General features: G+C 46.7%; 1 protein-coding gene across 3 annotated transcripts in view; it reads right to left on the reverse strand.

Moving 5' to 3' along the window:
• Positions 1-21,894: 21,894 nt before the first annotated feature.
• The window catches only part of LOC126519178 (venom metalloproteinase antarease TserMP_A-like), a 65,362-nt gene continuing 59,873 nt past the window's right edge, over positions 21,895-27,383 (reverse strand). For all 3 annotated transcript variants that reach the window (XM_050168793.3, XM_050168794.3, XM_055065253.2), the window contains 2 exons: positions 22,513-22,626; positions 21,895-22,014 (listed from right to left, as the gene is read on the reverse strand). In XM_050168793.3, the coding sequence (XP_050024750.1) occupies positions 21,964-22,014; positions 22,513-22,626 (165 nt within the window). In that variant the 3' untranslated portion in view covers positions 21,895-21,963. The remainder of the gene's footprint in view (positions 22,015-22,512; positions 22,627-27,383) is intronic.

The following is a 27,383-nucleotide window of genomic DNA, read 5'->3' on the forward strand; positions in this document are numbered from 1 at the left end:
CGCTATTGGTGTTTTGTCTCATGACAGTCTTTTTCTGAGCTCTGATTCTCAAAATTTTCAGGAACAACTTTGTCGAGACTATAAGACAAGGTCTGACCAACTTCAGTTCTAGAATGGTGTGGCAATATAACCCGCATATATCGCACGTCATAAAACAAGGCGCGGGATATATATGCATATAGCTAAATATATACGAAAATTTTCGCCCATGGATAACTCTGTCGACACCGCAACCCCGGATTTTCTGCGATGCCAGGCCCTTATTGCCACCGCGTTGAAAACAAGCTTAATTTAGAGGTCAGCTAAGCACAAATTAATAGCCATTTCGTAAATTTTACTAATCCGCAGGCTAAAACGGGCTCATTTGGACTGTTTATTTTTCATTACCGGAGATCATTCAAACATTTGGATGACCAAGATATTCAAATACGCGATTATATTTAATGTAATTACAACGTTACGAATTGCGAATTAGATCTGCTGCCACGTGCTTTTACCTTCCTTTTATAGTCGGTTGGTGGAGGAGAAGTGGATACATTCCAGGAATATGTCTGCCTTGGTAAACCAGTACGTTCCTTTGATTAAGTTGACCATTAATAAATCTAACCCATGGCTTACCAGACCCCTACGCTTACTGCCAAACCGGAACAAGCGCCACTAGGATAGTGGTAAATAGTTGCACACGAAAGCGGATTGGGACACATACAAAGAATGCTTAAAAATTACCTGTCCTGCCCAGTCTTCGGTTAGATACAACTACTTTATTCATGACTGACCATCTCTTCTAAAATGTAATCCCAGAAAGTTTTGGCACAATATAAGCCAAGATCAGGACCACAATAACATTTCTTTACACAGTAATAACACTTCCCTTCAAGATACTCACTGTCCTTCTCTTTTCAATTCTTATCTTCAATATTCACCACACAAGATGACACTGATGTGCCGGATGTCTCGATACTAAACTGCCAATATATGTCACCTTAAGAAATAACAGTTCATGGAGTCACGTGCCTGATAAATAAGCTCAAGCTAACCAAATCCTTTGGCGTTCGCGACATTAATTTTAAATGTCTGAAAAACACCGTCATAGAATCTAGCAAAATTCTGTCTCACATTTCCGGGCAATCATTAGAGACTGGTGTGCTGCAACCAGACTGAGGGATACCAAAGGTTATATCTATATTTATGTCAGGCAATAAATACACGCTGGAAAACTACTGTCCAATATCATTAACATCTACATGCTGCAAAATGCTAGAACATGTCATTGCATCAATATTATACGGCCATCTGGAAGCCAACAATGTGTATTCTTTTCTAATGAACACTTATTTCGCAGAAACTTCTCACGTGAGACCAAATTATTCGAATTAAGAAGTGATTACATAAGAACATGAAAGAGGATCTACAAACTGATTGTGCTTTTCTATGCTTTTCGAAAGCGTTCGACCTTGCACTGTATTGATGTTTGATTCTCAAATTATCTGCTCTTAGTTTGGATTATTCCTCATCGACTGAGCAAGTATCGGGCAACTCTTGGAACTCTGTGTATTCTTACTACATACATGAGTTTGATAATTACGTAACAATAAATGAATGTTTATCTAACCTCTAAATAATGCATCGCTGATCACCAATATACGCGTGCATCGGTTGCTCAATGCTAGTTGCATTAACAATGATAGCATAACCAAAAATATTGGTTACGCCTTAATTCTTGTCCTTGTTTGTCTATTGGACAAGAAACACTGGTAGCATTCTCTCTTAATCTCAGCTTTGGTTACGTCAACGTTTGGGATAAAATTGAATCACAATGTAAAATGTATTATCTTATACAGGAAGGCATTCTTTTGCTCTCCTTGTTAATGCATTTACGAGGCTTATGCTGCTACATTTTCAGTTGTTTCAGTAATTAGAACCGAACGCTTACGTCATTCCTTTCCCCCCAAAAAAAAGATAATTGGTGATTCTGCCAATTCGGCTGTTTGATTGATAGAAAAGAGTGCACAAGTTTGCAACATCGCCATGGAAGCGAATGACCATGACGCGGCGCACCCTACTAAAGTTGAGCCTCATTTCTTTCAGACTCAGTGCTCCAGAACGAATTTGACATTTGCATAGGACTCGCGCTTACGCCGTGCAGCGAGGCACTTGATCCAAGGAGAATAGGTAACCACCGTCAGGACACCAGGATCCACATTTTTAGCGTTGAGTGTTCAAATGACGCGGTATAAACATAATAACCGTCGAATTTTACCCAAGTTCACAAAGTCAGGATGAACTTCAATATAGTGGAAATTTTGGCTCGGTGGCTTTGTGTGTCATCTTGTACTTCTTTTTGTGGTCGTTACACCTGTGCTATAGAACGTGAAGGTCAGGATGAACTTTATGGTGTTTCTTTATAATAGGTGAATTGCGTCAGTGGAACCAAGGCCTATATTTTTAGTGTTGAGCGTTCCTATGAGGTGGTGGAGAAACAATAAGCTTTCGGTTTCAGTTGAAGTCGTCGATGGCAGGATGAACTTTCCGGCGCTTTAACAACGTGAGCCAAGACGTATTGAGGTACGGACCTTGTGCGGCTTCTGTGGTCCACTATATGTAGAAGAGAGACGTGTCGCTGCCCATTTCGAGAGACGGAACATTAGCATTCACAATAGCGTTTTCTCTGAACATGGACAAATTAGACATGCTTGTAATCATGTCATCCTTTCACTATTCCAATCCACCCGAGCAGGTAAATCTGTTTTAAGTTTCTTGCATTTCCCTCCCCAGTGAAGGAGGGATTATATAAAACTTAACAAAATTTAGTAGCAGTTAAGCATCGATTAGAGGTGTGATCGGGAGGAAATTTCCGAAGAGCTTCATAACTTATAAATCTTTTTTCCTTACAGCGAGAGCCGGGCGCCGAAGTCAGGTTGCACTTGTTGAGTTATGAAAACATGCGCTTTAATGCTAAAATTCTTATGTGCATTTATTGCTTCTTTCTTTAGTGTATTGGAAATTGTGCATGTTACTCATCATTGTACAAACATCCCTTAACAGCACATTGCTCATGCGTTCAAATAATTCACTGCGAACATTGGAAAATTTTGTGCAGTACCCGACTGTCGCAATTTTGTCCATATTGGCAGCGGGTAACATTACTTGAATATGTGAGAAACGTAGTGCCGACAAAGGTGTGTACAATGATGAGTAACTGCGTAGTTTGCGGCACTCGGCTAACGGCTACGACAGAGAGGTTGTACAAAACCTTTCCAGGAATATCGGTCGTACTTACTGTAGCGAAACAGTATGAATGAATGGACCGTCTATACGGGGCTGGGCTCGCCAAGAATGAGATGTGACTAATTCTACCTGAAAAAAATTTGAGTGAAAAAGAGAATACATAAAAAGTGGCTAATCCCTGCGCAGACAAGTTATGCTATGTCCGCGCAACCTTGAGCGAGTGGAAAGCGCGTTTTCCCCTCTTGGCCGGCGGGGACGGGAGGCTTTGTTCCGGCCGCAAAGCCCTCCACGTCTCAGTAAGGTGCCTGGTGGTGGTCTCGTGCGGATGATGCCCTCTCGGTGAGCGCATATTTCCCCTCATCTTTTAAGAGGTTCAATACTTACAAGCATTTGTCTCGCAAACCATATTTATTTCAAGAAAATTTTCCACACCTCAATAATTTCTCTCGTCGTATTTGAGTGCTGATTGCCGTGTTATAGTTTGTTAACGAAGCTTTCCCTCAAGTCTAAATATCCTAAGGCAGTTTTCCTAGTCTCTAAAGCCGCTCGAGTTCGCTCTTCTGCTCGGGCCGCCATTTTTCCAACAAAGTATGCCTTCCACAAACCGAATCTCCCCGACAAGATCAGTCCCTTTCCACGTAAGTACGAGGCTCGGAGTAGGACCTGTGGCGCTTGAAAATAGCCTGGGGCCTGACGAACCAACCGACTGAGCTATCTTTCCGGGCAACATCGAAGGGTCACGAGTTCGAATCACCTGTTATGTTCCTTCTTTTTTTCCCTTTTTCTTTTTTTTCTTTCTTTTTAATGTCTTTTCCTTTATTTTATCACTCTACGGGAACCCTCCTAAAGTGAAAAAAAAGAAAGATACCTATCTTCAATTATGTATGGCCACACATGTGCAGGTCATAAATACCAGGTTCTCTAGCCGAGTGCCATCCGAGCGGTATAACCGAGCTCAGATTGGTCCACCTTGACTGGTCAAATAGGGCACCACTGTATGTTAAATGATGCATACAACTCCTGCGGGATTCGCCGTGGGTACTCAGTGGCTATGGTGTTAGACTGCTGAGCACGAGGTCGCGGGATCGGATCCCGGCCACGACGGCCGCATCACGATGCGGGCGGAATGCGAAAACACCCGTGTACTTAGATTTAGGTGCACGTTAAACAACCCCAGGTGGTCGAAATTTCCGGCGTCCTCCACTACGGCGTGCCTCATAATCAGAAAGTGGTTTTGTCACGTAAAATCCCATAATTTAATTTTTAATTTAACTCCTGCGGGGACGGTAGAGTATCCGCCTCCCGTGCAAGAGGACCGTGATTCAAATCCCGGGCCGCACAATTCTCCACCGGAAAATACCAGAAAAAAACAACAACCATGTGTTGAGAAAATTGCACAAACAGGCCTGGAGTGCGGCCTGATCCCGGTGACCAGAACCGGTAACGCACTCTCTCACCAGAGCAGGATTGGCCACCCTGGTGCAGTACTTGGCCGCAACCTCCTATATGAACACAACAATCAAACCCCGGCCCTCAGTCCCCAGCAGCTGCGAAGCAACTGACCACGGCGGTGGTCAGACCTGCGACGCTGCAGAGGGTGCTAAGAATCCCTGGCTCCGGACAGGCCGCCATTGGAATATGAACCTGGCAACGTTTAACGCTAGAACGTTATCTAGTGAGGCGAGTCTAGCAGTGCTATTGGAGGAATTAAAGGGCAGTAAATGGGATATAATAGGGCTCAGTGAAGTTAGGAGGCCAAAAGAAGCATATACAGTGCTAAAAAGCGGGCACGTCCTGTGCTACCGGGGCTTAGCAGAGAGACTGGAACTAGGAGTCGGATTCCTGATTAATAAGAACATAGCTGGTAACATACAGGAATTCTATAGCATTAACGAGAGGGTGGCATGTCTTGTTGTGAAACTTAATAAGAGGTACAAAATGAAGGTTGTACAGGTCTACGCCCCTACATCTAGTCATGATGACCAGGAAGTCGAAAGCTTCTATGAAGACGTGGAATCGGCGATGGGTAAAGTCAAAACAAAATACAGTATACTGATGGGCGATTTCAATGCCAGGGTAGGCAAGAAGCAGGCCGGAGACAAGGCAGTGGGGGAATATGGCATAGGCTCTAGGAATAGCAGAGGAGAGTTATTAGTAGAGTTTGCAGAACAGAATAATATGCGGATAATTAATACCTTTTTCCGCAAGCGGGTTAGCCGAAAGTGGACGTGGAGGAGCCCGAATGGTGAGACTAGAAATGAAATCGACTTTATACTCTGCGCGAACCCTGGCATCATACAAGATGTAGACGTGCTCGGCAAGGTGCGCTGCAGTTGCCATAGGATGGTAAGAACTCGAATTATCCTTGACTTGAGGAGGGAACGGAAGAAACTGGTACATAAGAAACCAATCAATGAGTTAGCGGTAAGAGGGAAACTAGAGGAGTTCCGGATCAAGCTACAGAACAGGTATTCGGCTTTAACCCAGGAAGAGGAACATAGTGTTGAAGCAATGAATGACAATCTTATGGGCATCATTAAGGAGTGCGCAGTAGAAGTCGGTGGTAACGCCGTTAAACAGGAAACCAGTAAGCTATCGCAGGAGACGAAAGACCTGATCAAGAAACGCCAATGTATGAAAGCCTCTAATCCTACAGCTAGAATAGAACTGGCAGAACTTTCTAAGTTAATCAACAAGCGTAAGACAGCGGACATAAGGAACTATAATATGGATAGAATTGAACAGGCTCTCAGGAACGGAGGAAGCCTAAAAGCAGTAAAAAAGAAACTAGGAATAGGCAAGAATCAGATGTGTGCGTTAAGAGACAAAGCCGGCAATAACGTTACTAATATGGATGAGATAGTTCAAGTGGCTGAAGAGTTTTATAGAGATTTATACAGTACCAGTAACACCCACGACGATAAGGTGAGAGAGAATAGTCTAGAGGAACTTGAAATCCCACAAGTAACACCGGAAGAGGTAAAGAACGCCTTGGGAGCTATGCAAAGGGGGAAGGCAGCTGGGGAGGATCAGGTAACAGCAGATTTGTTGAAGGATGGTGGGAACACTGTCCTAGAAAGGTTGGCCGCCCTATATACACAATGCCTCATGACCTCGAACGTACCGGAATCTTGGAAGAACGCTAACATAATCCTAATCCATAAGAAAGGGGACGCCAAAGACTTGAAAAATTATAGACCGATCAGCTTACTGTCCATTGCCTACAAAGTATTTACTAAGGTAATCGCGAATAGAATCAGGAATACCTTAGACTTCTGTCAACCAAAGGACCAGGCAGGATTCCGTAAAGGCTACTCAACAATAGACCATATTCACACTATCAATCAGGTGATAGAGAAATGTGCGGAATATAACCAACCTTTATATATAGCCTTCATTGATTACGAAAAAGCATTTGATTCAGTCGAAACCTCAGCAGTCATGAAGCCACCGTAATCCTCCACAAAGAAAGCAACAAAATCGCAATAAAAAAAGGCGTTAGACAGGGAGATACGATATCTCCAATGCTATTCACAGCATGTTTACAGGAGGTATTCAGAGACCTGGATTGGGAAGAATTGGGGATAAAAGTTGATGGAGAATACCTTAGCAACTTGCGATTCGCTGATGATATTGCCTTGCTTAGTAACTCAGGAGACCAATTGCAATGCATGCTCACTGACCTGGAGAGGCAAAGTAGAAGGGTGGGTCTGAAAATTAATCTACAGAAAACTAATGTAATGTTTAACAGTCTCGGGAGAGAACAGCAGTTTACGATAGGTAGCGAGGCACTGGAAGTGGTAAGGGAACACATCTACTTAGGGCAGGTAGTGACCACGGATCCGGATCATGAGACTGAAATAACCAGAAGAATAAGAATGGGCTTGGGTGCGTTTGGCAGGCATTGTCAGATCATGACCAGCAGGTTGCCACTATCCCTCAAGAGGAAAGTGTATAACAGCTGTGTCTTACCAGTACTCACCTACGGGGCAGAAACCTGGAGGCTTACGAAAAGAGTTCTGCTGAAGTTGAGGACGACGCAACGAGCTATGGAAAGAAGAATGATAGGTGTAACGTTAAGGGATAAGAAAAGAGCAGATTGGGTGAGGGAACAAACGCGGGTAAATGACATCTTAGTTGAAATCAAGAAAAAGAAATGGGCATGGGCCGGACATGTAATGAGGAGGGAAGATAACCGACGGTCATTAAGGGTTACGGACTGGATTGCAAGGGAAGGGAAGCGTAGTAGGGGGCGGCAGAAAGTTAGGTGGGCGGATGACATTAAGACGTTTTCAGGGACATGGCCACAATTAGTACATGACCGGGGTAGTTGGAGAAGTATGGGAGAGGCCTTTGCCCTGCAGTGGGCGTAACTAGGCTGATGATGATGATGATGATGATGATTATGATGATGATGATGATGATGATGATGTTTGTAATGTCTGGGATGGTGGCTTGTATATTCAAGGTACTGTTGTTTGTCGAAAGGTTTTCTATACAGCGTCGTCTTAAGCGCCCCATTTTCAATGTATATTGTTGTGTCCAGAAAGTTTATGCACTTATTTGAGGATTCTGATGTGAATTTTATTGTTGAATGAAAAGAGTTTAGAAATGCTGCATAATTATCTAGCCTGTCTTGACCATGTCCCCATATTACGAATATGTCATCTATGTATCGTAGGTATGTGGTGGGATTGTCAGTGCAGCGCGATAGGAAATCTGTTTCTGGAATCCCCATAAATATATTCGCGTAGGTTCGTGCAAAAGGCATACCCATGCTTGTACCATGGATCTGTAGAGAGTAACTCTCCTCAAATTCGTAGGAGGTATGTGTAAGAACTAATTCAAAAAGACAAAAGTAGACTTCAGTAGAGTGTTGTGCATTGTGTTTATACAGGGTTTGTTTTATCGAAGATAAATCATCGGGGATTGTAATGTTGGTGTACAGGGCCGTGACGTCTAGCGTTGCCAGATTTATGTTGCGGGGTAGTATGCCTTTAGTATTAATGGACTCTATAATTCTCAGCAAGTGGGGGATATCTTGTACAAATGACGGAAGTGCTTTTGGCAAGTCACCAAGGAAGTGGTAAGGAATGTGGAGATGCTCTCTGTCGGGGTGTTGTTGTTTGATACTATCGGGTGACCAGGGATAATAGCGGTGTATAGTTCAGTGGATGGAATTTTATGAATTTTTGAAACGAGATAGAAACGCCCGGCAGTTTTGTTGCTTCCTTTAGGAAATTTGTATTCTGGCGGTGTCATCAATTCATCAGCCAAAAGGGATTTCAGCCTTTCAGTAATTGTCACTGTGTACGATAATGTCAGATCGTTATCTAGCTTACGGTAATGTTCTGGGTTGTTTAGTTGTCTGCAACCCTCGTGCTTGTATTTTTCTACTGGCCAAATAACTATACGTCCACCCGTATCGGCTTCGCTAATAACAATGTCATTCCGGCAACTAAGATTTGAAATGATATGACTCGCCGACGCAGTTATGTTTTAGGTCACTCAGATGTCTTGGATTGGCTTATAATTTCTTTACTGAAAGTTTTAAGATATATGTCAAGTTCTATGGCTTGTTCTGGTTCGGGAGTCCTAGTGGATTGGGCTCTAAGGAGTGTCGTCCCGGTGTCTGATGTGTTGTTGTCTGCGAAAAAGTGTTTGATACGAATTCTTCGGGAAAATTCTGAGAGGTCCTTGTGAAGCTCGAATTCATTTATTGTGTTTTTCGTGGGACAAAAGATTAGGCCCTTGCTGAGTACGCCTATTTCTTTTTTACTTAATGTTTTTGAACTGTCTACAACATTGGAGTGGCTTAATTTTGTGGAAGTCTCCGTCACGTCTGGTATTTCTAAACTCGAGGTCCCTCTTGTTGGCGTGAGGTGGCTGTTTGCCTGGAAGGTTGTTTTTTTATTAAAGTTAGCTTTTTTCCTTTGTTTCCGAACCAATTTTTTAGTGTTTTTCGTCGTAATGCTCTAAATCTTCCTTCTCATCTCGTGTCAGAGCTACGTTCAGAAGTCCGTGGCTAAAACTTTCGCTTTGTTCTTCGCAGTGGTTCTTGCAGATACTCAAAAGTGAAAGTGAGGCATTGTGCAATGTTTGCCAGTTTGCACGATGGTGTGGTGGGAGTGTTCCTGGAGCTCGCACAGCCTTCAGTGTTAGACCTTTAGGGATTAGATTTTTCCCTGTGCAAATTCTGTAGGTTTTCAGATGGTAGGTGTAGCTCGCATGTTTTTCGGTAAGTTTTCTAGCCTGTAGGAATTCGGTGCTTCGTGACAGAGAGTAGTTATTGATTTTCGATGTCTGTCATTTATTTGTCCTTTTGTGGGTAGATTTGCGTGGGGTGTTTTTCTGTTCGGCAGGTTTATTACCGCATGTCTGGCTTAAATCGAGCTCGGTTTCTGTTTGACTTTGTGCGTGTGCAGGCGGGTGTGTGGGCGTCTGTGTGAAAACTTCGGTAGTGGATTTTCTATTGTCTGTTACAGTTGTGTCTGTTTGCACTGTGGTTGATGTCGTTTTAGGTGTAGCGTGTGTCTTGCGGCTCGTTTCACATTCCGCTGTCTGTGTTCCGAGTGTTCTTGAGGTGATTGTCGCAGTTGTGTTGTTCAGGGTGGCACGCTCGGCAGAGTCGGCGGGGATGGTATTTCAGGTGGATATAAAGAGTATTTTTCTATACTTGTCCTTAATAAAGGATTTTATGTGTTGGGAAACTAGCTTTATTCCTCTGCGGTTTAAGTGGAAACCGTCCCAAGCTAGGTGTTCGTGCGGTGCTTCATGTATTTCTGCGTGGTGCATCGTGTCAACGTTCTTGTGGAAGTGTTCTAAGTTTAAAATTATTGAGTTGAGCTCGTTAGTCTCCTCATTGTGCTTCATGAGTGCATTAGTTTGGTGGATTAGTGGGCGGTGTTTGTTTTGTAGGCGGGGAGCGACAGTTATTACGGTTATATGTGCGTTTGGGAGAGTGGCTTGGATAGTTCGTATTACGACGCTCATGAATGCGATCGTTTCCGCGGCGCTTTGCGTACTGAGGTTGTTTGTGCCTACATTGATAAGGAAGTCTGTGGTGTCAATGGCGTATCATAAACTGGCGGGAGAATATCAGATGTTTGTGCCCCACTCAGGTATCTTATGTATGGCGCGTGTGGGCCTGGTGGAAGGTGTTCCTTCAGGTATCTGTACTGACTGTCTCCAAGGACTGCTACATGGGCAAAGGATAACAAGGGGCACTTACCATGTTCCGTCATCGTCAGCTGGCATAAGTCCAAAATCAAGAAAGGGGCTGACAGATGGAATAGCACACTGTGGTATAAAGTTTGTAAACAGAGATAAGGTGCCTCAGAAAGGCCGGCCAACATTTTGATAGGAGGACCTATCTTCGTCAAGGGCGGCCTCATCATCATCGGCATGTTAGCTTTAAAGGGTCAGTGCAGTGACGTCACGTGCGTTCGTCGTCGGTGGCGGCTGGTTATAAAGGGAGAGACTCCAGAGTTAATGAGCGCTGTCGCCCGACATCTGTGAGCGCCCTTCCCAAGACGAGGGGACAAGAGCGGCGGAGTGGGAAGGCGGAGAGAAAAGAAAAGAAAGAAAATGAGCGAAAAATACGGGGGAGGGCACCAAGAGGAAAAAAAGAAAACAAGGAAAAAAAAGGGGGGGCATGGGAAGGCATTGGGGAAGCGAGAGGTTAGGGAGCATTCAGGGGTGTCGTTGGCGGCATGTTCTTGTGGCTTTAGAAGAGCCGGTCAGGCGGTCAGTGCGCGAGTAACACAAAAAAACAAAACATGAGTTGAAAGAGCGACTTTAGTAGCACGGCAGCAATGTGTCGAGTAATGTTGGAGTAGTTAAGATGGCGACAAGGAGTCTGGGGTGCAATGCATTGGGTAACTGGACGGCAGTGGCGTGGTCTTTCAAGGGACCTTAGCCCCAGTATGTCAACGTAGGTGTCGTTACGGTAGTATACAGAAATGGCGATACCCTGTGTGGCTGAGGCGCCGAAACTATTAGTAAGGCATGCTTCAAAACTGATCCCAGGCTCAAACTTTCTTCTAAATGGCAAGGCAGGCCATCCTGTTGGCTGCAAATGTAAGTGATATTTTACGGCGAAGCTGTATAGCTCTACCGTCCAAGGAAATTTTAGTATTGTTGTAAGCAAAAAACTCCCCATACGTGGACTGACCCCGGAGATAGTGCAATGCCGGGCCGACCCGCGGCGGAGGTGCAGTTTGCCATTAAGGGACCCACATACACAGCTTCGCTGGTCATCCTTCTTCACAGAGTGGAAGGTCACTGAGATTTTTATTATCAAAAGATTTGTGCAATGATGCATCATGGGCTTTTAAACGTAAAACTTTTGCAACCTGCTTTTATTCCAACCTCCTCAAGTCAAATTTACGTAACCACCTGCGCGAGCATCGGGTGGTGACTGGTAGCTTTGTTTGAACGGGCCAACGAAACGCTCTGTTCGTTCAGATGAGGTCACTTTTGTTATCTTTCAGAGCGAATGGCATTGCCTTAATTGACAAGTTTTCATTATATAATTGGCTGACCACAGGGAAGTAGCATGTAGAAGGGGAGAGGTTTTCGGTTGGGATCGCGCTAGCGCAGTGAAAGTAGACAACCTGATGAGGAGAGTGGTGCAAGCGTCTGCGATGGCCCTCTTCTTGCTGAACTTTCCGTGTGTAGTAGGAAATTGCGGCGGTGTGCAATGGCACGATAAAAATGCAGCTAAAATGGATCCTTAGCGACAAGGAGTTGGCAGACCGATGTCGTAAACATGCCGAAAAGCTTTGCGACGATACACTGCCACGCGAACATTTTTATTATACGCAAATATATCTATTCTCCCCAGCAGCTCCGACTATATAGCCAGTTCCCAGAGTGATGGGGCGCAGCCGTCTTTTATTCATTTAGGAACGGGGCAGTCTCCGACTATGAAAAAAAAAGTAAGTTACGTTCGGCACAATAATAAACCTTTAATGCGTACACGTGACTTTTGCGAGAAAATTGCCTTTGTGTTATTCCCGCTGACAAAGAGAGGGGATTTGTCGTTTTAGCCGAAGAGCAGTTTACCAGCAAGGCAAGGGATGATATCACGTCGTTGTTCAACAAGTAGCGGAAAGTTGCATTATCTATAGCGCTGTCCCGTTCATTTGTCACGTCCCTGTCTTTTTTTAATTGCGCTAAAGGCTTTGCCATTGTGCCTCAAAGGGTTAAAGCAGAGAACAGTACAGTCTTTCCGAGTCTCGTTATGATCAAAATTTCCCATTGTGGTTTTGCTTGCCGCCTGAAGAGCGAAAACGCCACGCGTTCGCTTCGTGCTTTTATACTCTGAAGCTTTTCACCCCGCTTCTAGGAGTAGAGGTTGAAGGCTTCGTTATCAATTGAATATTTCACGTCTAACTTGCTTGAGAAAATGGTTTCTTGGCTAAATGGACGTTTGATGCTGATCGCGACAGAGCTCACAAAAATATTTTTCTGAGTATGTCTGAGTACCGATTGTATTGCCGACCAATGCTTCCTCCTTAAGAAAGCCACTACCTCAATAAATATAAGTAAGACCCCGCCTCCTTTGAAAAAGATAAACAGTGGATGTGTTTTCGTCATATCGCCACTGGTGACCCTACGCTAAATCTGTCTAATGATGCGTCTACCATATTGAAGCAAAACCTCCACACACACTTTGTGAACACCTATTAGGGCTTTAAAGGACGTCTTTGATTCCACCCTAAAGGGTTCACGATTAAACTCTGCATATTTTACGTAAGAACTTAAGCATACAAGATACAAAGCTATAAGTTCTTTCTGCAAGGATTAGCAGTTTATGGTGGTATCACATTACTGTTGAACATATATGTTATCTCAAATATGTGTTTTAAAGAGGTTTTTATAGAGGTTATTATTATGCTTCAGCGAACCAGGGCCACTACAAAAAATGTTCACTGTATTCCCCACAATAAACAAATGTAATAATCATTTACGCCTTTCTGTCGCAGGAAGCTTAAACCCGAATGTATAGAGGTCAAGGCAAGCCAAAACTACCAGAAAAACCACAGGAGGTTCCCTGGCCAAACAATGCGCAAAGAGTTCAATTGCAGGACCATATTAAAACACATCAAAGGAAGCCGAGAGAAGGTGATAGTGAAAAAGGTGAGCTACCAAAATGCACGGATATGTTTCTTTCACAATGAAATTGTTAAATATATAATTAAGAAATTAACAAAATTTGTTGCTTGGCTAGTTGGTTGATGCTGTGCTCATTTATTATTATTAAGAAGGTCATTGTTCCTCTGGTGAAATGTTTAGGTGAGTTTTCGAAGCCTGGCTCATAATGTTTAAAAAATTATAACAGCGCATTTTCTTTCCTCCTCCTCGCGCTCCGCACCCCTCTTGCTATGCACATGCGCTTTCTTTTTCGCATACCAGAGATTAGCTCAGCTTCTTTGGGACCAGTAAGCGTTCTGCTAGGTCTAACTTTCGCACACTCATCTTCCAAGGCTTTCTAGGCTTTCAAGGCTTACAAGGCTTGACAAGGGTTGTCTTTGAAGGTTTGTCACTCACAAGAAGACAAAGTGCTCTTTCCTACAATGGACTCCCATTTGCAATGCAGGTTTTATTTCGTTCCCTTCTTTTTCGCTCGGTGAAATGAAATCACTTGCTAAAACCGCATGTAGCGAATTTGTTTTATGCTATCATCGTTTCTTTTCGGCACCGTAATACCCACACACCTTACTTTGGTATCGTTGCGTAGATATAAGTTATTACTGTATTACTCAGCACCGATTGGAATGGCTGATAGTCCTGCATGAGATGTTTGCGGATGTGACGAGAACACTGACCACTTATTGTGCTCTTGTATGCTTAAGTTCTTACGTAAAATATGCAGAGTTTAATCGTGAACGCTTTAGGGTGGAATCAAAGACGTCCTTTAAAGCACAAGGACAATATTTCTCCAGCACATTAAAGAAATTAGATGATCGTCGTCTGAGTGAACGAACAGTACTAGAGAACCGTCCCCACCGATCATCGACTCAGAAGGCATTGAAAGCACTTTTGTGCTTTCTCAGAAGGTCTGGTTTGCGAGAGCCGCTTTAACTCAAGTACTGTCCGTGCACGTCTCTATTCCTTTTCTCTCCATTCTCTCTCTTCCCAATCTATCTCTTCCCCTTATTCCTTCGCTCAGCGTAGGGTAGCCAACGAGACTCTTGACTGGTTAACATACTTGCCTTCCTTATCTTCCTCTATCTCTCTACTCCTTTACTCTATCACGTATCTTTTTTGGCGGCGTGGAGCACCCTTCGCTCGGCCAAATGGTATCGCTTGCTAAAACCAGATGTAACGAATTTGTGCCGATTTCGGGTGAGCGAGGCGAACCGCACTGCCATACTGTTGTTCAAGCTTGCTGAAAATGCTTAATGCACCTAGCCGCTTTCACGGTTGTCCCGCATACGTGCTTACGGGCGGTTCGAAACCACGATGTTAGAACCACTTGGAAATAGTTCTATATAGTGCTGCCTACCGCGCCAAGTCGCACTCCGTCAGCTTTTCACTGCTTTGTAGCATAAATCAATTAATGCTTTGTCCTCCCAGTCCACCTAAGTCACGGCCGATGGCTCGGCCCTCGATGTAAGACAGGACTTGTTCTTGTAATCATTTATTACACGGCTGTCTACCTGCGCGAAATGTACAAGCCATGTTTGACGGATGACGCCCTCTAGGTGAGAGACGCGTTTGAAGTAGCTAATTAAGATGCAAAATATTCATGCTTCGATAGCGACTGCGACTGGGGCAGCTGGAGGTGCCAGTAAGCAGATGAACGTTTCTCCGTGGGTACGTGGCTTGTTTTCGGGCAGGAGGGGGGCGAACCACACCGCCTTACTTCCTTTCCCTACTCGTTTTTTGTGGTGTTCAAGCTTGATGAAAATATCTAGTGTATCTAGCCGCTCTCATAGTTGCCTGCTTACGTGCTTACGTAGGGTTTGGAACCACGATATATATCCATATATCATATTATCTACCTACCTATCTAAAACCCGTCTATCGCTGATACTTCAAGTGACATTTTAGACATGTAGGATTGTCTAGGCTAGTCTTCTGCGCCATAAGGTGGCCTCGGTGCCTACAGGGCTATCTGACGGAGCTATCTCGGTTGCTCGCTTGCTATAATGAGAAGTTCAAATCGTTGGGTCCTTTTTTTCATTTAAATGTCCCATTAGAAGTCTCCCATTTGTTATGTGACTGAGGCGGGGGCGTGGAGCAGAGGTAGAATATCGGGCCTCTAATCTGAAAGTGGTCAGCTCAAATCCTCCTCCATTACACTACATCCAGGCTTGGAGTGGGGCATGACACCGGGGAAAAAATGCGAAGAGCCAGCGGAGTTAACTAGTTCACGTGCAACCAAAGTAAGACGGCTCCGCAGGGGCATCTGCGTCAGCAGGCGTTTGGTGTGTTGCGACACCACATACCCGAGCACACGAGGGTTGGACGCTCCCGCGTTAGCCGTGCGCTGCTTAGTCGTGTCTTGGCAAGGGGGATCCTGGGGGTTGAGCAGATGCCGGGTATTCGAACATTTTAGGCCCCCCGGCGGAGGCAACACACCTGTTTGGTCTCTGCTTCACATAGATGGCACCCCTGAACTGACCCACCCGGGGGAAATCAGCAGTTGCCTTTTCCTGTCTCTCTCTCCTTCCAACCTTCGTCTTTTTCTCACTTTCCACCTTTCCAGTCTTCTCCTGGCTTCCCTTTACTTTAATTTTTTCCAGGCAGCAAGGGTTAACCTTGTGGGAATAGCCAACCTACGTTATTTCATATTTGGTTATACTGATAACGTACAGCTGACGTTTGCAGGACCTGTTTTTACAGTTCCTGTAGCGTCCCCTTGTAGGGCTCCACGGTGGGTGGCTGGCGTTATTACCGAAAACTACACATTCCTCTATGGATAGTTACTTCCCCCCACTCCCTGATCGCCCTCAGAAAAGAGGGGGCACCGGTGAAGAAATCCAGTTTTGTGGTCGGCAAAACGAATCCTTCCCCCGTTTCCATGTCATTCATTCTGAAAACCAGATAAACCAGTTCGAACAATTTCATCCTTCCTTGTTTCGAAGTCATTGACTGAAGTGCTTGGTCCTGGTTATAAGGCGTCGAGGATGGCAAGCGGTGATCTCCTCTTGGAGCTCCGCGATCAGAAGCAGTATGAGAAATTGCCAAAAGTAGTCTTTTGGGGAAACCAAAGTAATTGTAACCCCGCACCGTACAAAGCACACAACCCGCGGCGTTTTCTCGGACGATGACTTGCTGGAGCTCACTGAGGATGAACCCTTGGAGGGCTTCAGTGAACAGAATGTTATCAATGTCAAAAGAATTAAGATGAGGCGTTACACCAAAGAAATAAAAAAACGCACCTGATACTCACGTTCGGCTCAAGTGTTCTGCCCGTGTCTATAGAGGCGCGTACATCAAGCTCCGTGTTAGGCCATATGTGCCAAATCCCATCAGATATTTCAAATATCATTGATTCGGCCACCGTTCACAGAGCTGCCCTGGCCGCCAAACCTGTGAGAAATGCAGTGCTCATGAACATACTTCTGAATGTTGCGAGAACACTCTCCACTGTGTATACTATGATGGGGAGCACGTCGCCTACTCACGGCCTTGCCCGTCCTGGAAAAAAGAAAAAGAAATTGTGACGATAAAAGTAAAGGAAAATGTAACTTTCAAGTAGGCATGCAGGCGGGTATCCTACCTTCCAAAGAACACATTTGCCGATGTGACGCGTCAGGGGGCAGCGACACAACGGCTTCCGGCGGCTGTCCGGCCCGCACGCGGTGGACCGGCGGTGACCCCATCTGGCACCCGGCAGCTACAGCTTGAGCTGTTTCGCCACCCCAGAAGAAGGAGCCATCGCCCTCTGGGCATTTGGTCTCAAAGGTCTAGTCCAACGTGCCGAGGCCTTCACATCAACCACAGCGCACGCAAGAGCGCGTGTCCAGCGCCTCGCAAGAGTCGATGAACACAACAACCCGCCAGACGGCGCTACCAGTGCGTAAGGAGCGGCGAGCCTCGCTTTACCGCTCCAAAAAAGACAAAACTCGCGTCACGGCACCTGCAAAGGGCCGTGACGCGAGCATGGGCCGTGACGCGAGCATGGGCCGTGACGCGAGCAATTATGAGCATGTAAATTACAGAAGTCGCAGGTAAGCGCGTAGCGAAGTACGTTTCCGCAACATTTCTTCTGAGCTTGGCGCGCACGCAGAGCCATCTTGCGGAAAACACAGAAGACCCCCTCCTCGCAATGAACGGCGCTGCCCCGACAGGTGGTGCGCCACTCGCCCGCTTCTCCCCTTCGTCTCGTTTGAGCGCATTGGGGCCGTGCGGGGACCGGTGCGAGGATGCCCCAATACCCTTACGTTTAGTAAGTTTTCTCGCTCTCTCTCCTTCCAACTTCCAGCGTGCGTCACTCGAACCCTCGTGTTTAGGCGACGCGGCTCCTCTTTCTGTTCACAGCGCGATTCCTAGGTGCAGCATCCGATGCGGGACGCCTCTGACTTGATCGCTACGCCGTAGTGCGTCTGGTCTGAAAGCGCTCCCTGCGATGTGTGCCGTGCTGCTGGCGAGGAGTCATGCGTCTGCGTGGTGCTCCCAAGTGAGATAGAGGACGATTCCATCGAGGCGTCAGCCCCATGATCGCGTCCGCCTTCGTGGTGCGTCGCGGCCTGGCTGTCCGTGCCGATCACGACGTTTGACTCGCGTAGATCGTTTCTCCCTCCGATACATTTAGTTCATTGGTTCGTTCCGCTTGCTCAGGCGCACGTTTCGTCTTTGTGTGACTCAAGAGCATGCCGAGCGAATGAGTGGGTGGTGCGAACGGGATGCGATAACGCTATCGCGTTCCGCTCTTGAAGGCGAAGCTTAATCGTCCTCCAATTTTTCCTTTACTACTTTAATTGTTACAATTTCCTTTTTTTTCGAGGATGGGCATGACCGTGAGTATGCAGGGTGCTCCCCATCACTATTTACACGGGGGAGAGAGTTTTCAGAAGATTCAGAGCTGTACTCATGAGCACTGCATTTCGCACAAGTTTGGCGGTCTCGGCAGCTCGGTGAAGTGTTGTGCTAACGCCAGCATTTGAAACATCGAAGGGTATGTGGCACGTACGGCCTAACACGAAACATGATGTACCCGGCCTCGATGGACTCGGGCAGAACACTTGAGCCTGAAGCAAATATCAGGTGCTTGGTCTGGATTTTCTTGTTGTCACGACTAATCTTAATTCGTTTAACGTTGATGAAGTTCTGCTCACTGAAGCCCTCTAGGGGATTATCTTCAGTCAGCTCCACCAGATCATCATGTGCGACTACGCCACAGGTATTCATAGTGCGGTGTGTGGTTAGTGTTACTTGGGCATCACCAAAGGACACTAAATTGGGTGGTTTTTTTCGAGGAATACTGAGATTGTTCGCACTGGTGTGTCTGATTTTTCAGAGTCAATTACATTAAAAATGGGGGAAATATTCTTTGTGAGGACCAGAAAACTCGAAGACTTCATCTGTGCACCCCCTCTTCAGGGAGCGCTCACGTAGTGGGGGAAGAAACTAGCCATAAGTGAGTAGCTATAAGTGAGCAAAGAATGCTAACCGCATTAACACTTAACATGCCATCTGGCAACGCACTGTTTTTAGTATCCTGTGTCGGCTTCCAATTTCGGTTTCGAATCAGTTACGTCAAGGCGCCACTCAGCGCCAAATGCTGCATGTACACCTGCTGCGTTTCCCCTCGCTGGAATAAAGTCGTTCATTGTCTAATCCTGACTTGAGCAGTCCGGCTCTTCTTTGCGGCACCCCGCGCCCCGGCCGTTGGGCCTCATGCCATAGCTCCGGCGTCAGACCACCCCGTCGAAGCTACTACAAACTAGCGACGAGGTAAACCGTTTACTCTGTTTCCTACGTGCCCTTTCCGTTCTACTTCTGCTCCTATTCTGCTTCCGGCGTGCAAGACGCTGCGTGTACTTCGGCTTCGTCCACCTCAACTCCCCCACCTTCATTCTCGGTGTCCAGCATGGCGTTCGCACCCCCGTACCGCCTTTCCTTGCATTACCCGGTACTCCCGCGTTATCGTGGCTCAAGTGAAAACGTTCTTTTTGCACGTTTCTCCAGGCGACCGGATGCGACGCACTACAACACGAGAGAAAGAAAGCCATTTTACTCAGTAACTTAGGCTTCGAGGGGCAGCGGCTCTACTACGACCTGGCGTCGCAAACTGACCTGACAACTGCAATTTTCGAAGACATTCTTCGCACTGTGTGCATACAGTGTCCCAGAGCTCACTTTTCTTGGACATAGGTTCAGTGCAAACGGCATTTCGCCGCTGGAAAACAAAGTGCAGTCAATTCTTGATGCACCGCAGCCAAATGACAAGAAATCGCTGCATTCATTGCTTGGTCTCACGCGAAACTACGCGAAACTGATCCCGCAGTACGCTGAATAGGTATAACCACTTAGGAAACTGCTAAAGCAAGGACAACCGTTTGACTGGGATGAGGACACTGAATGCAACTTCCAGACTATTAAGGAAGTTGTTGCATGCGAATTCGGCTCTTACGCCAAAAGTGTTAAGACATACGTGGACCGTAGTCGCGCAACAAAATGCCCTCAATTTAGTCCAGGAAATCTTGTCTGAGTACGTAACTCGACAAAGTCCGGTCCTAAATACTCGGGTTCATTTAAGATTTATCGTAGGGTAGGTCGCAACACTTTCAAGCTTGAAAATGGCAAACGTCGCAATGCATCCAAACTTATCAAATGTCCTGCTCGACAGGATTTTCTTGAAACCTTAACTGAAAGGAGTCATTCCAGTGACTACCAATTTCTTGATGATTGTTTCCCACCTTTCCTTCCAGTTACTACTGGTAGAGGGGATTCCTTACGTTTCTTGTAGCATAAACGTGCAGTACGCACGTCATCCCTACGGTACTGACCATCATACGAATTTGTCTTTTATACCAAAACGTTTTGAACATTACTTAGGTCTTTAGCATCCTTATAGGGGTACTGTCTCAACATTCGTGGAGCTTAAAATGCTTTATACGCACAATCTTCAATTCACGACAGCAGTAGAGCTGTCTCCGAGTCAGGCTCAGAGCGAATGAGCGACCCATCAGTGTTGTCCCAAGGGACACGCGGATGTTCGCATTGTCTACTTCTTATATTTTGTGAACTCTTTATCTTGTGTCATCTGTATGTGCAAGTGTGCATCTCTTCTTTCCAAGACGGGTACTCTTCAGAACTGTAGTGCCATCGTGTTCATTTCTCTTCGTGTTGTGTGTTTCTCTTAAAATGGGGAAGCCAAAGATGTTCGCTTAGAAAAAAAAAGGTTTGATAGGTACATGTACCTGAATGTTCTATTGTATAAAGATGTCATCACCAAACACGCTTGTTACAGTGCTAACATATGCTCTTTAGTCAACTCAGTTCAAATCAATAACATGGCAGTAGTGAGCAGCATTTCCACTGCGATTATTTTTCCACTTGGCCAACGCCAACTAAAACGTGTAGATGATAAATGTCCATTACTGATACTAGTAGAAAATCCTATTTATTCTATAATGATGAATAACATGTTCAAAACTTACATTGGAAAACCTTCATTGTGTAATGCTTACGCTTCTGTGTTCTGTAACTCATGACGTGCTTTTGTTGCGAGGAGAGCGAGTGGCGCATTTTCCTCTGAAGGGACAGGCGATGTAATATCCTGTGTCGGCTTCCAGTTTCGGTTTCGAATTGGTTACGTCAGGGCGCCACTCAGCGCCAAACGCTGTAGGTACACCTGCTGCGTTTCCCCTCGCTGGAATAAAGTCATTCATTGTGGGGTCCCCGACTTGAGCTCCGCGCCCCGGCCATCAGGCCTCTTGCCGTAGGTCCCACGTCCGGCCGCCCCGTCGAAGCTATTACACTGTTCTCTTGTTATGACGCTATAATTGTCATGTTGCGCATGAGATTAAGAAGTTTGCAGGGACAACGTGGCGGCAATTAGTACATGACTGGGGTAGATGGAGAAGTATTGGAGATGCCTTTGCCCTGCAGTCAGCGTAACAACGCTGATGATGATGATGAATTGTCATGTTACACAAGACAGCGTGAAGCAATTGTTCCTCGTTTTCAAGCTGCTGAGTCGATCGCACATTCAGTTGCCAACGGAAATACATGCTTGCATGAAAGTATGTAAATAAGCCTCGATTGAATCAAGCGGACTCTACGTAACATTGCCATTGTGCTTAGTTTGAAAATGAGAAACTGTGTGTTATTGTATTCTGTTTAGAAGTATCATCATACAAGCACTGCTAGTAATGTGGATGTAATTACGGATCCAGTCGCGTGCGTTATTCTGGATGGAGAGTTAAATCTGGATTGAGAGCGCCGTACGAAACCGAGTTGCCTCACTGAAAACAGTTAACCGCTCACTTTTTCTGAAAAAGAATATTTGACGACATGGCTGCCATGCGCGCTATTCATCGATATTCTTACATGTCCTTGCAGGCTTTTCCCCATTTTTGGTATACACATCCCAGGTAGAACGGATTTTATATACATCGTTCACAATTTTTCACGATGGCCAGCGGCTTCCACGTGCTCATGTACCTGTCACGCGAAGTTGGATTAAGTGCAAAATTGGGCGAATTTGGTGCAAGTGTTTTATTCCTTGAGAAAATTTGTGCTAGCTCATAGTTAGATTAGGAAGAGGCAAATTCACTTGAACTGTTCCCAAGTGTGGACTCCGCAAACACCCCTTTTGCACGTCTGAAAGAGGAAAAGATAAAACATGGCGAAGCCTGATTACACCAATGAATGCGAAACTTACTTTGTCTATAGTCTGTATGCAATATTAAAACTGCAGTATATTTATTTCCAATAGCAGAACAGGGGTTGGTGATGGATTAATACACTTTAATGACGGGTTATCATTAAAAAAGAACATGTTTCAAGAACATTTGCTGGAAATTGCTATTCGTTGTAGTATACTAAATCAGGAAATATATTTCGCGGTTAACACGTCCTTATTTCTCGTTCTCAAAGTTCTCATGGATAAGGGGTCACGTAACTTTTGTTTTCGTAACCTGCAAAACTGACAATTTATCTTACTATCCCGACATGTTTTCCATCGGACACGTATGGGAATTACACGTCCTGTTTAATAAACATAAAACACATGTCTGTTATCTTTACAGCAAATTATTTTCTACTACAGTAGCATGCTGCAACGCATATTTCAAAAAGAACTCGCCAGAGATGACACACCTTTCCTCCTCGATCACAAGCCATGCCAGCGGGCACAATTACTCTGCGGCAGTTGGCAAAGCCACCAGCATTACTGCAACACTCCATTTTGCATGTCTTGGTAAGATACGGATTCTGAAAGAATACGAAACGTTACATTATGAGCCTTTACCGATATTGTGATATCTGAGAAAATTATCATTGATGCAAATTGATTTTAATGCCTGCCATTACGCATCAAAGTGGCGCCAGTCTATGCCACCTTCACGTTCTCTACATGTGTGCCTGGAACAAATTCAGCGTCCGTGCAAGTGTGCCTGCAAGGTAAGAGGAGTTCTTAACTCCTGCTTCACCTCCGCCGCAGATCGGTCCGGCATTCCGCTGTCTTCGGGCTCGGCCCACGTATCTGGTGGAGGTGAAGCAGGTGTTTAACACCTGCTTCACCTCCACCGCGGGTCGAGCCGGTATTGCATTGTCTTCGGGATCGGCCCACGTATGACGACTGCTTAACTCCTGCTTCACCTCCGCCGCTGATCGGCCCGGCATTGCACTATATTCGGGATCGGCCCACGTATCTCTACATTTTAACAGTTTAACCACTGTTTCACCTCCGCCGCGGGTCTCAGCACTGCACTATCTTCGAGATCGGCCCACGTATTGGGAGTGCCTAACGCCTGCTTCACCTGCGCTGCGGGTCGGCAAGGCATTGCACTATATTCGTGATCGGTCCACGTATTGGGAGTGCCTAACGCCTGCTTCACCTGCGCCGCGGGTCGACAAGGCACTGCACTATATTCGTGATCGGTCCACGTATTGGGAGTGCCTAACGCCTGCTTCATCTGCGCCGCGGGTCGGCAAGGCATTGCACTATCTTCGGGATCGGTCCACGTATTGGCAGTGCCTAACGCCTGCTTCACCTGCGCTGCGGGTCGGCAAGGCATTGCACTATATTCGTGATCGGTCCACGTATTGGGAGTGCCTAACGCCTGCTTCACCTGCGCCGCGGGTCGACAAGGCACTGCACTATATTCGTGATCGGTCCACGTATTGGGAGTGCCTAACGCCTGCTTCATCTGCGCCGCGGGTCGGCAAGGCATTGCACTATCTTCGGGATCGGCCCACGTATAGGGAGTGCTTAACGCCTGCTTCATCTGCGCCGCGAGTCGGCAAGGCATTGCACTATCTTCGTTATCGGTCCACGTATTGGGAGTGCCTAACGCCTGCTTCACCTGCGCTGCGGGTCGGCAAGGCATTGCACTATATTCGTGATCGGTCCACGTATTGGCAGTGCCTAACGCCTGCCTCACCTGCGCCGCGGGTCGACAAGGCACTGCACTATATTCGTGATCGGTCCACGTATTGGGAGTGCCTAACGCCTGCTTCATCTGCGCCGCGGGTCGGCAAGGCATTGCACTATCTTCGGGATCGGCCCACGTATGGGGAGTGCTTAACGCCTGCTTCATCTGCGCCGCGAGTCGGCAAGGCATTGCACTATCTTCGTTATCGGTCCACGTATTGGGAGTGCCTAACGCCTGCTTCACCTGCGCTGTGGGTCGGCAAGGCATTGCACTATATTCGTGATCGGTCCACGTATTGGCAGTGCCTAACGCCTGCTTCACCTGCGCTGCGGGTCGGCAAGGCATTGCACTATATTCGTTATCGGTCCACGTATTGGGAGTGCCTAACGCCTGCTTCACCTGCGCTGCGGGTCGGCAAGGCATTGCACTATATTCGGGATCGGTCCACGTATTGGGAGTGCCTAACGCCTGCTTCATCTGCGCCGCGGGTCGGCAAGGCATTGCACTAGCTTCGGGATCGGTCCACGTATTGGGAGTGCCTAATGCCTGCTGCCTCTGCGCCGCGGGTCGGCAACGCATTGCACTATCTTCGGGATCGGTCCACGTATTGGGAGTGCCTAACGCCTGCTTCACCTGCGCCGCGGGTCGGCAAGGCATTGCACTATCTTCGTTATCGGCCCAGGTATGGGTAGTACTTAACGCCTCCTTCACCTCCGCTGCGGGTCGGCCCGGCATTGCACTGTCTTCGGGATCGGTCCACGTATTGGGAGTGCCTAACGCCTGCTTCACCTGCGCCGCGGGTCGACAAGGCATTGCACTATATTCGTGATCGGTCCACGTATTGGGAGTGCCTAACGCCTGCTTCATCTGCGCCGCGGGTCGGCAAGGCATTGCACTAGCTTCGGGATCGGTCCACGTATTGGGAGTGCCTAACGCCTGCTTCATCTGCGCCGCGGGTCGGCAAGGCATTGCACTATCTTCGGGATCGGTCCACGTACTGGGAGTGCCTAACGCCTGCTTCATCTGCGCCGCGAGTCGGCAAGGCATTGCACTATCTTCGTTATCGGTCCAGGTATTGGGAGTGCCTAACGCCTGCTTCACCTGCGCTGCGGGTCGGCAAGGCATTGCACTATATTCGTGATCGGTCCACGTATTGGGAGTGCCTAACGCCTGCTTCACCTGCGCCGCGGGTCGGCAATGCATTGCACTATCTTCGGGATCGGTCCACGTATTGGGAGTGCCTAACGCCTGCTTCACCTGCGCCGCGGGTCGACAAGGCATTGCACTATATTCGTGATCGGTCCACGTATTGGGAGTGCCAACGCCTGCTTCATCTGCGCCGCGGGTCGCCAAGGCATTGCACTAGCTTCGGGATCGGTCCACGTATTGGGAGTGCCTAATGCCTGCTGCACCTACGCCGCGGGTCGGCAATGCATTGCACTACCTTCGGGATCGGTCCACGTATTGGGAGTGCCTAACGCCTGCTTCACCTGCGCCGCGGGTCGGCAAGGCATTGGACTATCTTCGTGATCGGCCGACGTATGGGTAGTACTTAACGACTGTGTCACCTCCGCAGTGGGATCGGCCAGCATTACACTATCTCCGGGGTGGGCCCACGTATGGGGAGTTTCTGCTTACGACACGAAAATTTCTTTGATTGGATCTTCGCTGTAAAAAAGGCCGTCTGCGCGTATACGTTCGCGCACTTGTTTTTGTCGAGACGACGCGAGCGCCACCACGAGACTCTATACTTCACTAATAGGGAAATGCAGACTTGATCGCCTGCCTTCACTGGAGAGCTCTGGCGGAAAGATAAAAGGTTGTCGCTGCCTTTAGTTTTATTCAGGTGGCGTCAGGTGTATAAGCTTGAGAAGTGGAGTGCAGCCAATGTTTATAGTTAGTTACGCACCGCGATGTTGCGATAGCAGAATTTTGTATCTTAAGTTACTCGGTGCATTTTTTCATGTATCTTAATTGCAGATACTGATACTCGTGTTGCGAGACGTATCATCATACAGATACAAGAAAACCAACCAACATCTAAGATGATATCAAAGGTACATGTATCTTCGATACTGTCAGTACTGGGTGTATCATGTATAGCAACGGCCTTGTCCTTGTTTCAGATACTCTCAGCTGATTCCTCGTTGACCGAGTGCAGTACGTAAAAAATGAGGTAAGGTGTAACATGGACGCAACCGAACTGGTGCACGTGAAACGTGTTGTTCGTATTGCAGAGGGTGTACGTGCACTAGGGTGCAGAAATTACGTAGCCAAATACATGTTACATTTATTTCCGCAGTAGAGAGCTTCCATTCTTAACGTAATTACCTTGCAGTTAGGTGGGGTGGGGTCTTCAGTCTAATTTAGGAAACTTACTCGTTCCCTATTCGCAGTCGGTCCACCATGGTTAAAGCTGGTGGGCGCGAATCGGCATCCTTTCTTTCCAAATCTCCTCGCGGAACTTCTGGACCCAACTTGTCGAACGCGGGTGCGCAACATTCGAGCGAGCACGGAATTTCGGAAAAACATTCTACACTTGTAGGCCATTCAAGTCCTGATGAGCATAGGAACGAGTTTGAGTATGTGACTATGGTTAGGTGTGCTCCCATACGCCACCATTCCCGCTCGAACCGCCACATGAGCTATGCGTCTCTCAACGCCGATCAAGCGCGTGAATTTTGCTGCGATAGCGTCATGCGTGGCTCGACGATGGTGCCCTCTGTTCACGTGACACATATCATCATCATCGTCACCACCACCCTATTTAAGGTCCACTGCAGGACGAAGGCCTTCACTGCACTCTCCAATTACCCCTGTCCTGCGCCAAATGATTCCAACTTGCGCCGGCGAATTTCCTCACTTCATCCCCCTACCTAGTTTTCTGCCAACCTCGACTGCGCTTCCCTTCTCTTGTCACCCATTCGACAACACTAATGGTCCACTGGTCATCTAACCTGCGTATTACATGGCCTGCCCAGCTGCATTGTTTTCTCATGATGTCAATTAGGATATCAGCCATACTCGTTTGCTCTCTTATCCAAACCGTTAACGTTATGCCTAGCTTTCTTCGTCCCATCGCTCTTTGCGCGCTCCTTAACTTTCTCAAGCTTCTTTGCAAGACTCCAAGTCCCCTGTGAGTAGCCGTAGGTAAACGTACTCCTTCACTGATTCCAGAAGCTGGCTGGCCACCTTGAACTCTTGTTCTCTTGCCAGGCTATTCAGCATTATCTTTGTCTTCTGTATATTAATGTTCAACCCCACTCTAACACCTTCTCTGTTAAGATCCTCAGTCATTTGTTGCAATTCGTCCCCATTGCTGCTTTACAGGACAATGTCATCTGCAAACCGAAGGTTGGTGAGATATTCGCTGTTGATCCTTATTTCCTAAGCCTTCCCACATTGATAGCTTGAATACTTCTTCCAAGCATGTAGTGAATAGTGCTGGAGAGATTGTGTGCCCTTGGTTGACCCCTTTCTTTGTAGCTACTTTCTACTTTTCTTGTGAAGAACCGAGGTAGCTGTGAAATCCTTCTAGCTATTGTCCAAGATATTCATGTACGCCTCCTGTGCTCCATCATTACGCAATGCGTC

Source organism: Dermacentor andersoni, chromosome 10 (assembly GCF_023375885.2).
Source record: "Dermacentor andersoni chromosome 10, qqDerAnde1_hic_scaffold, whole genome shotgun sequence".
Classification (NCBI taxonomy): domain Eukaryota; kingdom Metazoa; phylum Arthropoda; class Arachnida; order Ixodida; family Ixodidae; genus Dermacentor; species Dermacentor andersoni.